The following is a 12,884-nucleotide window of genomic DNA, read 5'->3' as shown; positions in this document are numbered from 1 at the left end:
ATGGCGTCTGATCATCTGGCCATATTAGCCACTGTAAGCATTGGCAGCTCTATCCTCCCTGGTGGAGTGTTCAAGCGGAAGAGGCTGGCTGTACCCATCGATCAACGAGACAATCTTGTTGCTCATGTGTCAGATTAGTACAGTTCAGCTGAGCCTTCATCAGTTGAAGATTTTAACAATGAGCTCACAGGTACTATCGAGCAGTTTATAGAATCACTTGATCCATCGTCCAGGCCACGTTATCCAAATTACACTGGTCATAGCACTTATGCTTATTATATTCTAAATATTATTCTAAATTGCATGCATTAAAACGCACTGCCAGAAGAATTGGACTAGCTTATAGAAGGACCCGCACTGCTGAAATGCTTAAGCTCTTTCAAACGGCTTTGGCTGAGGCCAGGGAACGTATAAGAACAAAGGCAACTGCAGAAGGCCTATTGGCCCATACGAGGCAGCTCCTATCTATAACCACCCAATCCCACTCATATACATGTCCAACCCGCGCCTGAAATAATCGAGGGACCCCACCTCCACCACGTTACGCGGTAATTGGTTCCACAAATCAACAACCCTGTTACCGAACCAGTATTTACCCAAGTCTTTCCTAAATCTAAATTTATACCCATTGTTTCGTGTTCTGTCTTGTGTTGATACTTTTAATACTCTATTAATATCCCCTTTGTTGTGTCCATTCATCCACTTGTAAACCTCTATCATGTCACCCCTAACTCTTCGCCTTTCCAGTAAATGCAATTTAAGCTTTGTTAATCTTTCTTCATATGAAAGATTTCTAATTTGGGGAATTAACTTAGTCATCCTACGCTGGACATGTTCAAGTTGTTGTTGTTGTTGTTAAAGATTTAGCTATTCAGGACGGAGTGTCCATGTAGCACGGGCTATGGTGAGCCCGTAATTGAGTTTGGTTATACATGATAACCTTTTTCCTGTGATATTTAGGTCTAAGTTTAAAATGGAGGAGAGGACTTCTCCTTTTTCCCTGCTTATTTGTCGCTTCTGTTTTATTGCACTGGTTTTAATCTTGTTTTATTAACATTATCTTGGTGGCGGATGTAGATGCAGAATGCTCACTAGTGAGTCCCGTTCCTCAACAGCTTTTCTAATCATTGTAGTCGCGGTGGAATGTGCATCTAATGCAGCTGCTGTCGTTGGATTAATGTTGAGTTTGATGCGCAGGGCTTCAGTAGCTTCACATTCCAGTAAGTAGTGCAATAGCGGCGCCTCTGCCTCAGTTTCACAGATGTGACACACTTTAACTATTGGGTTCATTACCTCCCAGCAGCACTTGTAACCAAGTCTGAGTCTGTGTATGGCTATTGCAATGTCTCTGGATATCTTTTTGCCAGGCTTGAAAGAGGAGTAACCAGTGGCTTGTTCATACCATATCGCAGTGGATCTTCCTTCCGATACTTTGGCTCTGTGGCGACTTTTGATAGTTGAGAATATTTTCTTCTTGATTTGCTCCTTTATCTGTGAGAAACTTGGAGGTATTTGAACCTGTACAACAGGTAGAGCAGTGGCAGTTTTTGCTAGTGAGTCTGCCTTTTCATTACCCTCTATGCCAATGTGACATAGATTCACATGTTCAAGTGAATTTATATCCATTCTATAATACGGCGACCAAAACTGAACTGCATAATCTAAATGGGGCCTAACCAGAGCAAGATATAGCTGAAGAACCACACCAGGTGTCTTGTTACTGTGACGATAATCTCCTTCAAGAGATTGAGCCTGCTCTTCCCTCCACAATTACGTCGTTGTGGTTATATAAAACGACTATGGAAGACATGTCCAACAACGACAACAACACCAGCAAGGCTTGCCAGGGTGAGCAAAAACGTATGCAGCCAGCCACCTGTTCGAACCCAAACCACCAAACTACATGTTGATCGCTGCCGGCTCCGCTGATTGGTCGCCGGTCTGGCTGCACCTGCACTCGCCCCCCCATACTACTTGATGTCTGGGGTCGCCCCAACCTCGGACTTCAGAATGTTCAGTGCTCTCGTTGTCACCACTCCTCCCAGCTAGACGCTAGCGTGTACTGAGAGAAGTGGTGGCTTAAAGCCAATATTCCAGCACCTCCCATTTACTTTTGTATTGCACTTCTTGTTATTTTGCCTTAACGTAACTTTTCATTGTGTCATCTAATTATTCTTATTATTTTGATTGATTTTATTATAAGAATTTGTTTGTGCATTTTATTCATGTTTTGATTTATTTAACGTAATTAAAATTTCATTGTTAAAGTTTACTTGTGTTTTGTGTGTCTTCTCCTTACCTTACCACAGACGAAGTTCCAGTTTTTCTATTTTTTTTTATAACTATGTGACGAGGCCATACCCCTAGCCTTAAACAGCCGAACACCAACGCGTTACCGTCACATTACTAACGCTTCGATTAATAAATCCCAGTGTCCTATTTGCCTTATTACGAACATTCATGCATTGATCTTTTTGTTTTAAATTCTTACTAATCATAACTCCCAGATCCCTTTCGCAATCCGACTTCGCAATCTCAACACCATCTAGCTCGTATCTTGTAACTCTATCATCATTACCTAGCCTCAGAACTTTTCATTTATTAGCATTAAACTGCATCTGCCAATCTTTTGACCATTTCAAAACCCTATTTAGATCAACTTGAAGTGATAGTGAGTCTTCTTCTGTGTTAATTTCCCTACCGATTTTTGTATCATCTGCAAATTTGCAAATGTTGCTACTCAAACCTGAATCTAAATCATTTATATATATTATAAACAACAGAGGTCCCAGGACAGAGCCTTCAGGCACTCCACTAACAACATTATCCCACTCTGACTTAACCCCATTTATACAAACTCTGTTTCCTTTGGAAATAGTCCAATACCATGACCCTCTATTTTTTTAATCAGTCTTTCATGTGGCACTGTATCAAAAATTTTGCTAAAGTCAAGGTACACAACATCACAATCCTTACCACTATCAACTGCCTCAACTATGCTGGAATAAAAAGATAGCAAATTTGTTAAACATGAACGGCCATTTGTAAAACTATGTTGCGACTCATTTATTAATTTATGTTTTTTCAAGATGAAGACGAATTGTATTTGCAATTATCGATTCAAGTAACTTTCCCACAATAGACGTTAGGCTAATTGGCCGATAGTTTGACGCAAGTGATCTATCTCCTTTCTTAAAAATTGGTGCCACATTAGCAACCTTCCATGACTGTGGCACTCTACCTAACTCTATTGATTTGTTAAATATGGTAGACAGTGGGTCACAAAGCTCCTTTTTGCATTCTTTAAGCACCCTGGCAAACACTTCATCCGGCCCTGGGGATTTGTTTGGTTTTAGTTTTACTATTTGTTTAATTACATCCTCCCTGGTAACTGCTAAACTAGTCAACCTGTCCTCATCCCCACCCACATAGACTTGTTCGGCTGAAGGCATATTGTTAAGTTCCTCTTTAGTAAATACAGATATAAAATATTTATTAAAAATACTACTCATCTCCTCGTCATTATCCGTTATTTGACCTGTCTCAGTTTTTAATGGACCTATCCTTTCCCTAGTCTTAGTTCGATATAACTGAAAAAAAACTTTAGGATTTGTCTTTGCTTGCCCTGCTATGGGAACTTCATAGTTTCTTTTTGCTTTCCTTATCTCTTTTTTAACATTTCTAACCAGTTGTACAAATTCCTGTTCTAAACTAACTTCCCCATTCTTAATCCTTTTGAACCACGCTCTCTTTTTACCTATAAGGTTCTTCAGATCCTTTGTTATCCACTTTGGATCATTAGTATTCGATCTATTCAATTTATATGGAATACTACATTCCTGGGCTTTGCTTAGAATATTTTTAAATAGGTTAGAAATGTTAAAAAAGAGATTAGGAAAGCAAAAAGAAACTATGAAGTTCGCATAGCACAAGAAGCTGATTAAAGAACAAGCCTTGCTTCGACAAGAAGCAAAGTACAATGTCTTATGCCAAATTGATGCTTTAGTCAGAGAGCGCTCCCTTTCCCAGATTATTTACACTGATGGATCCTTGCATCAGTCCCATGGTGCAGCTGGAAGTGCAGTTGTTGTGACAGGGAGAGATGGTTCCTTCTCCCATGAGTGTGGAGCGCGTCTCAGTAACTGGGCCTCCACTCTTCAAACAGAATTGGTTGCCATAATCCTTGCACTCGAGCGCGTATATGAATCCAAAGTTGACACGCTAATTGTAAGTGACTCCTTGTCATCCTTGACTGCCCTCAGCTCCCCAAGGCATAACGGTGACGTGCTTATCTCTGAGGCTAGACACAGATATAATGAAATAATAATAATAATAATAATAATAATAATAATAATAATCTTTATTTAGGTAAGGTACATACATAAAGAGATTTACAAAGTTTGTTGGCTTTATAGATAGAGCTAGTACATACAATGCCTAAAGCCACTATTACGCAAAGCGTTTCGGGCAGGTAAATAATCAATGATGGAGTCAGAGTCTGTCTCCTGTGGATTCCTTCCCATATTGGTCTCCGAATGCATGACAGAACTGATGAGTTGGCCAAGACTTTTGCTCATAAAGAGGGAATTGATTACGAAATTGGACTGTCTTTGAGCAGCCTGAGGGCAGTAATATTACGGGAACATCAACTAAATTTCGGAGACTTGAGGTAAAGTGAAATTCACACCAGTTACTCCATCTATCATCATTCTATTATGCAGGAAGAACCGCACGTCTATGGGTCATCCAATAATGTTAGCAGACTTCTAGATGTTACCACTGCTAGGCTTAGGCTCGGCTACAAGTACCTCTGGGAGTTTGTAACATCTGCTGATGTAAACTTGACTAAATGTAAACTCTGTCAGCAGAACTATTAGCATACTTTGCGTCATTATATAATGGAATGTGAAAAATTGCGGAATTTAGAGATAACACCATCAATGGTGTACAAGAAATGTGTAAGTACTTCATTCATAATGATGTGCTGCCCGAAATCTTAGCGAAGTATCCAAACTTTGCTTACTGTAGGTAATGCATGCACATGACTGTAAAGCTGCCGCCCAGTTGGGTGGGTGTGGAGCACATGACTGTAAAGCTGCCGCCCAGTTGGGTGGGTGTAGAGCACATGACTGTAAAGCTGCCGCCCAGTTGGGTGGGTGTGGAGCACATGACTGTAAAGCTGCCGCCCAGTTGGGTGGGTGTGGAGCACATGACTGTAAAGCTGCCGCCCAGTTGGGTGGGTGTGGAGCAAGACTAGTAACTGTGCGACTCACCATAGATGTAAAGTGCCTTGTATAGTGACTGTTGTGAGCCTCTTGTTGAATCACTTGTGATACAAAAGATTATTGATGTACTCACCTAATTGTGCTTGCGGGGGTTGAGCTTTGGCTCTTTGGTCCCGCCTCTCAACTGTCAATCAACTGGTGTACAGATTCCTGAGCCTATTGGGCTCTATCATATCTACATTTGAAACTGTGTATGGAGTCAGCCTCCACCACATCACTTCCTAGTGCATTCCATTTACTAACTACTCTGACACTGAAAAAGTTCTTTCTAATGTCTCTGTGGCTCATTTGGGTACTCAGCTTCCACCTGTGTCCCCTTGTTCGCGTCCCTCCAGTGTTGAATAGTTCATCCTTGTTTACCCGGTCGATTCCCCTGAGGATTTTGTGTTTTTTTTTTTTTTTTTTTTGAGATATATACAAGAGTTGTTACATTCTTGTACAGCCACTAGTACGCGTAGCGTTTCGGGAAAGTCCTTAATCCTATGGTCCCTGGAATACGATCCCTGCCGCGAAGAATCGTTTTTTCATCTAAGTACACATTTTACTGTTGTGTTAAACAGAGGCTACAGTTAAGGAATTGCGCCCAGTAAATCCTCCCCGGCCAGGATACGAACCCATGACTTAGCGCTCGCGGAACGCCAGGCGAGTGTCTTAATTACCACTACACCACGGAGACTGCTCACTACACCACTGCGGAGGTTGTGATCATGTCCCCCCTTACTCTTCTGTCTTCCAGTGTCGTAAGGTGCATTTCCCGCAGCCTTTCCTCATAACTCATGCCTCTTAGTTCTGGGACTAGTCTAGTAGCATACCTTTGGACTTTTTCCAGCTTCGTCTTGTGCTTGACAAGGTACGGGCTCCATGCTGGGGCCGCATACTCCAGGATTGGTCTTACATATGTTGTATACAAGATTCTGAATGATTCCTTACACAGGTTCCTGAACGCCGTTCTGATGTTAGCCAGCCTCACATATGCCGCAGTCATTATTCTCTTTATGTGGGCTTCAGGAGACAGGTTTGGTGTGATATCAACTAGATCTTTCTCTCTGTCTGTTTCATTAAGTACTTCATCTCCTATTCTGTATCCTGTGTCTGGCCTCCTGTTTCCACTGCCTAGTTTCATTACTTTGCATTTACTTTGCAGATGTGTGTATTTGTGTGGGTGATTAGATATGTATGTGTATGTATATATGTATACGTATGTATATGTACATGCATGCATGAGTATGTGTACATGTATATATAACGTTAATAGTTTTGTAACTAGCGTCAAAAGATTGTTAATGGTTTAAGTAGACGAACTAGAGGGTTCAGTTCCTAAACCGATTATGTGCCTTTGTAATCCTTTACAGCACCGCCCACGGGATGGGTATGGGGTGCATAATAAAGAAATTGAATTGAAAGGTTTTGCGTGTTAGTGGCTTCACTAGAATGTAAAATCATCAATACTATGTAGTCTCATAAATCCCATGTACCTTCTTGTATATAAATAAATTAATAAATAAATAAATAAATAAATAAATAAATAAATAAATAAATAAATAAATAAATAAATAAATAATTAAATAAATAAACAAATAAATGAATAAATAAATAAATAAATAAATAAATAAATAAATAAATAAATAAATAAATAAATAAATAAATAAATAAATAAATAAATAAATTCTGTAAAAATGTTTAGCAATTTCCATGTCAGCGACAGCTGGGTTATTATAATTTAATAATTGTAGTTGTTTACTGTGTGAGCCTCCATTGTGTGTATTTGTGTAAAGACATTAAGAGTTAGTGGAGTGTTGAGGATATGTTGTGAGGAGAGAGAGTTAGAGAGAGAGAGTTAGAGAGGGGGTTGGGGGGAGAGAGCGCGGGCGCCGCCACCGAGGCTCAGTTGTCCAGCTCTCCCCGATGTGTACACACGCTACTCAACATCTTATTATATATTCCTATAAAAATGAAGCTGGTACATAAGGAAATCGACAAGGATGGCCGAGGGTGAGTGGGAAGTGGGCCTCACAACAACAATCTGGCCTTCATAGCTCTTGATTATTTTTCTCCGTAAAAAGAAAGTGGGTAGAAATGTTGGAGTTAGAGTAGAGAATATGTACTTGTGTTTGGTGGAGGGACTTGGGCAGCGTGAGTGTGTTGGTGTGGGGTGGAGAAGGGTGTAGTGGGGGGGGGGGGAGGTGTGCTCTCACTTCTCCACCATAAGCTTCACAGAGTTGAATGTATGACGTCACACCCAGCACCGTATCATCATAATTCGTTGTCAGGGGACAGGCAGCCAGGTTATATATGCAGTACATGTTAGGCTTATTCCGTCCCCCCCCCCTTCAGGGTCAAGTTATGGACCCTCCCCAGGGTACAACCCCACAAGAGGCTGACTAACCCCTAAGTACCCACCTACTGCTAGGTGGGCAGGGGTATTAGTTGATAGGAAACGCGTGATTCAAACACGGAATTCTGAATTGTGAGTCGAGAGTGAACCCAACTGTACTACTGGGACCCTTATGTTGTATGTATAGTAACTGCATGTATTGTATATGTAACACATATGTTTCATATACTGCACCTTGGTCGCTGGTCTAGGGTGCCATATACCCTGGTCGCTGGTCTAGGGTGCCATATACCCTGGTCGCTGGTCTAGGGTGCCATGTACCCTGGTCGCTGCCCCAGGGTGCCATGTACCCTGGTCGCTGGTCTAGGGTGCCATGTACCCTGGTCGCTGGTCTAGGGTGCCATATACCCTGGTCGCTGCCCCAGGGTGCCATATACCCTGGTCGCTGCCCCAGGGTGCCATATACCCTGGTCGCTGCCCCAGGGTGCCATATACCCTGGTCGCTGCCCCAGGGTGCCATATACCCTGGTCGCTGCCCCAGGGTGCCATATACCCTGGTCGCTGCCCCACGGTGCCATATACCCTGGTCGCTGCCCCAGGGTGCCATATACCCTGGTCGCTGCCCCAGGGTGCCATATACCCTGGTCGCTGCCCCAGGGTGCCATATACCCTGGTCGCTGCCCCAGGGTGCCATATACCCTGGTCGCTGCCCCAGGGTGCCATATACCCTGGTCGCTGCCCCAGGGTGCCATATACCCTGGTCGCTGCCCCAGGGTGCCATATACCCTGGTCGCTGGTCTAGGGTGCCATGTACCCTGGTCGCTGCCCCAGGGTGCCATGTACCCTGGTCGCTGGTCTAGGGTGCCATGTACCCTGGTCGCTGGTCTAGGGTGCCATATACCCTGGTCGCTGCCCCAGGGTGCCATATACCCTGGTCGCTGCCCCAGGGTGCCATATACCCTGGTCGCTGCCCCAGGGTGCCATATACCCTGGTCGCTGCCCCACGGTGCCATATACCCTGGTCGCTGCCCCAGGGTGCCATATACCCTGGTCGCTGCCCCAGGGTGCCATATACCCTGGTCGCTGCCCCAGGGTGCCATATACCCTGGTCGCTGCCCCAGGGTGCCATATACCCTGGTCGCTGCCCCAGGGTGCCATATACCCTGGTCGCTGCCCCAGGGTGCCATATACCCTGGTCGCTGCCCCAGGGTGCCATATACCCTGGTCGCTGCCCCAGGGTGCCATATACCCTGGTCGCTGCCCCAGGGTGCCATATACCCTGGTTGCTGCCCCAGGGTGCCATATACCCTGGTCGCTGCCCCAGGGTGCCATATACCCTGGTCGCTGCCCCAGGGTGCCATATACCCTGGTCGCTGCCCCAGGGTGCCATATACCCTGGTCGCTGCCCCAGGGTGCCATATACCCTGGTCGCTGCCCCAGGGTGCCATATACCCTGGTCGCTGCCCCAGGGGCACCATATACCCCTAACTGCTGCCCCAGGGCACCATATTTATTTATTTTATTTATTTATTTATTTATATATATACAAGAAGGTACATTGTGAGGATACATAGCATAATAACAACATTCTTGTAAAGCCACTAGTACGCACAGCGTTTCGGGCAGGTCCTTAATCTAAGAAACTTATAAGTAGGTAAATACTTGCCAAATTTATAAAAATGGTAAGTTACATAGCATGAAAAAAATAAAAGATGAGAGAAAAATTGTAGGTATATTAAAGCACATAGGTAACTCAGAATGATTGCAATGACAGCTTGAATGGTAGTTGACAAAACTTAGTATGCACAATACAGCATATGGCTAGCACATAAAAGACAGCAATGAACACAATGATAAAGTTGTTTGGATTAAGTACATAAAGATTGGGAGATTGGATGACACTAGATACAGAGCAAATTTAAAGCTCGGTGTAGGAAACTATGAAGATGAAATTAGGTACTTTTTGTTTTTAAATGAGGCAAAAGCTTGACAGCTTTTCAATTCACTAGGGAGTGAGTTCCATAGACTAGGTCCCTTAATTTGCATAGAGTGTTTACACAGATTAAGTTTGACCCTGAGGATATCAAAGAGATGTTTATTTCTGGTGTGGTGATAAAATAAATAAATAAATATATATATATATATAATATATATATATATGTATATATGTATATATGTATATATATATATATATATATATATATATATATATATATATATATATATATATATATATATATATATATATATATATATATATATATAAATAAATAATAATCATATTTCAATCGTGTATATGTAATCGTGTAATCATCGTGTATAATGTGTATGTGTAATCATATACCCCTGACTGCTGCCCCAGGGCACCCATATACCCCTAACTGCTGCCCCAGGGCACCCATATACCCCTGACTGCTGCCCCAGGGCACCCATATACCCCTGACTGCTGCCCCAGGGCACCCATAAAACCCTAACTGCTGCCCCAGGGCACCCATATACCCCTGACTGCTGCCCCAGGGCACCCATATACCCCTGACTGCTGCCCCAGGGCACCCATATACCCCTGACTGCTGCCCCAGGGCACCCATATACCCCTGACTGCTGCCCCAGGGCACCCATATACCCCTGACTGCTGCCCCAGGGCACCCATATACCCCTGACTGCTGCCCCAGGGCACCCATATACCCCTGACTGCTGCCCCAGGGCACCCATATACCCCTGACTGCTGCTCCAGGGCACCATATACCTTGACTGTTGCTCCAGGGCACCATATACTCCTGAATGCTGCTCCAGGGCACCATATACCCCTGAATGCTGCCCCAGGGCACCATATACCCCTGACTGCTGCTCCAGGGCACCATATACCTCTGACTGCTGCCCCAGGGCACCATATATCCTGACTGCTGCCCCAGGGCACCAACAGTACTAGTGGGTTTTAGTAAGGCTATTCCACACTGGGTAATTAAGACAAGTCATAACATCATGCCCAAATTTATTTGCCAGTGGATTTGAAAACTTGCCCAACCCCACATAATTTAAACTTATCCAACATTAGTAACCTAACCTAACACGTTGTAAATAAATATTTTATTTGACTTTAAACATTACGAAATGGATATATAAATCAAGGAAACTGCACGCCTATTGCAGACAATGAGTCACAATAACGTGGATGAAGATATGACCAAACCACACACCAGAAGATGAGACGACAACACTTTGGTTCGTCCTGGACTGAAACATTTGAGTATACAATTGATTATGTACAGTACTGTGAAAGGGAAGAGTCAACGGCAACACAGTCAGGACTAAGGGCACCATATACCCTGGTCGTTGGGCACCATATACCCAACATACCCAACATTCATGTTGGGTTACCTGGTTGATACCTGGTTGATGGGGTTCTGGGAGTTCTTCTACTCCCCAAGCCAGGCTCGACTTGAGAGTTTGGTCCACCAGGCTGTTGCTTGGAGCGGCCCGCAGGCCCACATACCCACCACAGCCCGGTTGGTCCGGCACTCCTTGGAGGAATAAATCTAGTTTCCTCTTGAAAATGTCCACGGTTGTTCCGGCAATATTTCTTATGCTGTTATGATGTTGGTATGTTGGGTATCAGAGCCGATTCGACAAGACGGCGTCTGTGAAGAGTAGAGCCAGGAAAGATTATTTTAGAAGACCACAGCGCCTGACAGCTGAGTGGACAGTGCTTCAGATTCGTAGTCCTGAGGTTCTGGGTTCGATCCCTAGTGGAGTCGGAGACAAATGGGCTAAAAGTTTTTCACCCTAATGCCCCTGTTACCTAGCAGTAAATAGGTACCTGGGAGTTACAGCTGCTACGGGCTGCTTCCTGGGGGTGTGTAACAAAAGGAGGCCTGGTAGAGGAGATGCTAAGCCCCAAAAAATCATCTCAAAATAGCCTCACATCTCATGATAACCAGTCCATAGGATGATTAGAATCCCTAACATGACAGAAGAGAGCATTGTTTGTGTCTGCAGACTTAACACTTCTTTTGTGTTCCTTAATTAAAGTGTTATTTAGTGTATGGCCAGTTTCCCCAAAGTATTGGAGACAAGATGAGCAGAAAATGAGTAGACACCAGCAGCAGTGTGAACCAGATTACTACGAAATGTTAGTTTGTCGAAAAATGAGCTTAATGTCAAGAGGACAAAGGGTATTAGTAAGATTTTTAGTTCAGATGTGAAGGGAAGGCTCAGCACAGTGTTAATAGTGTTGGAAAAAGGTTTGGGATGAAAGAAATTTTGTTCAGCTTGAGAATAGGCATCTTCATAGATGCCATTTTGTATACCTTTCTGGTGGCCTGTGCTTGGTCTGGGTGGTGTCTGATTCTTGGATCCCTGTGCCTCTATAGAGTGGGTCAGGTTTTAGTCTGATTGCCTGTAGGCTTGCACTGATTTCCATGGACGTGGTGTTGATCAACTTGGGTAGGGCTAGCCAGGTGGCTAGTAACAGGGCACTTTCAAGGACAAACCAGAAAGAGGTTTTCATTAAATTCAATGCTGCTTTTTGGTATATGGCATGATAGACCTATATAGTTTCTATTCATCTATCTCAGTACAGTATTTGTATAGTATTTTTTTGGTATCAGACTGGAATACTGTACCATTTTGTTAGCTTCTCAAATGAGTATTCTACTAATACTGTACATTATTTAGCAAATTAATCATCTGTAAGGTTGCATTTAAAGTTATCAGTAACTCCCAATGCCACATGAATCAACCAGTAATAGCAATTCTTAATAAAATAAAAGTACTATTTTTCTACAATGTTTAACAAAGGATATAAAGGTAAATGGGTTAGGTTTAAATTCTAAACACTTTACCACTACAGGTAATTTAATGATACGTATTAAAACATTTATTGAAAACAAGAAGGTATAACACTAACAAAATTATCCCTGTAATATAGGTACAGTATATACTTCAAATACAGTAAAATAGCAGTATTTTGTAATCATGGTTGAATAATGATGTATTGTACTGTACTGTACTGTAATAAACAAATTTGTAAGCTGACCAACATTCAGCATTGGTGGGGATCTTGCATCAGCTTTGAAACTTTTTGAGTTACCTTTTTTTCATGATTTGTATTGAGATGAATTTATTTATATCTCTTGACATTATTATGTAATGAATGTATTTGCTTTTTAGTTAAGTAGTTTGTACTTCAATTAATAAATTGTATATATCTTGTCTTTCAGTATTGTGTTATGTAATTTACTGAACATATTTGCTTATCCAAATGT

At 42.7% G+C, this 12,884-nt stretch overlaps 1 protein-coding gene across 1 annotated transcript in view; it reads left to right on the top strand.

Moving 5' to 3' along the window:
• The first annotated feature begins 7,119 nt into the window (after positions 1 to 7,119).
• pelo (protein pelota) overlaps positions 7,120 to 12,884 on the top strand; it is a 63,802-nt gene continuing 58,037 nt past the window's right edge. The window contains exon 1 of the mRNA XM_045738478.2: positions 7,120 to 7,277. Coding sequence (XP_045594434.1) covers positions 7,237 to 7,277 — 41 coding nt within the window. The 5' untranslated portion in view covers positions 7,120 to 7,236. The remainder of the gene's footprint in view (positions 7,278 to 12,884) is intronic.

This window comes from Procambarus clarkii, chromosome 43 (assembly GCF_040958095.1).
Source record: "Procambarus clarkii isolate CNS0578487 chromosome 43, FALCON_Pclarkii_2.0, whole genome shotgun sequence".
Taxonomy (NCBI): domain Eukaryota; kingdom Metazoa; phylum Arthropoda; class Malacostraca; order Decapoda; family Cambaridae; genus Procambarus; species Procambarus clarkii.
The sequence above is the reverse complement of the archived record's forward strand: the minus strand, read 5'-3'. Positions and strand labels throughout refer to the sequence as shown.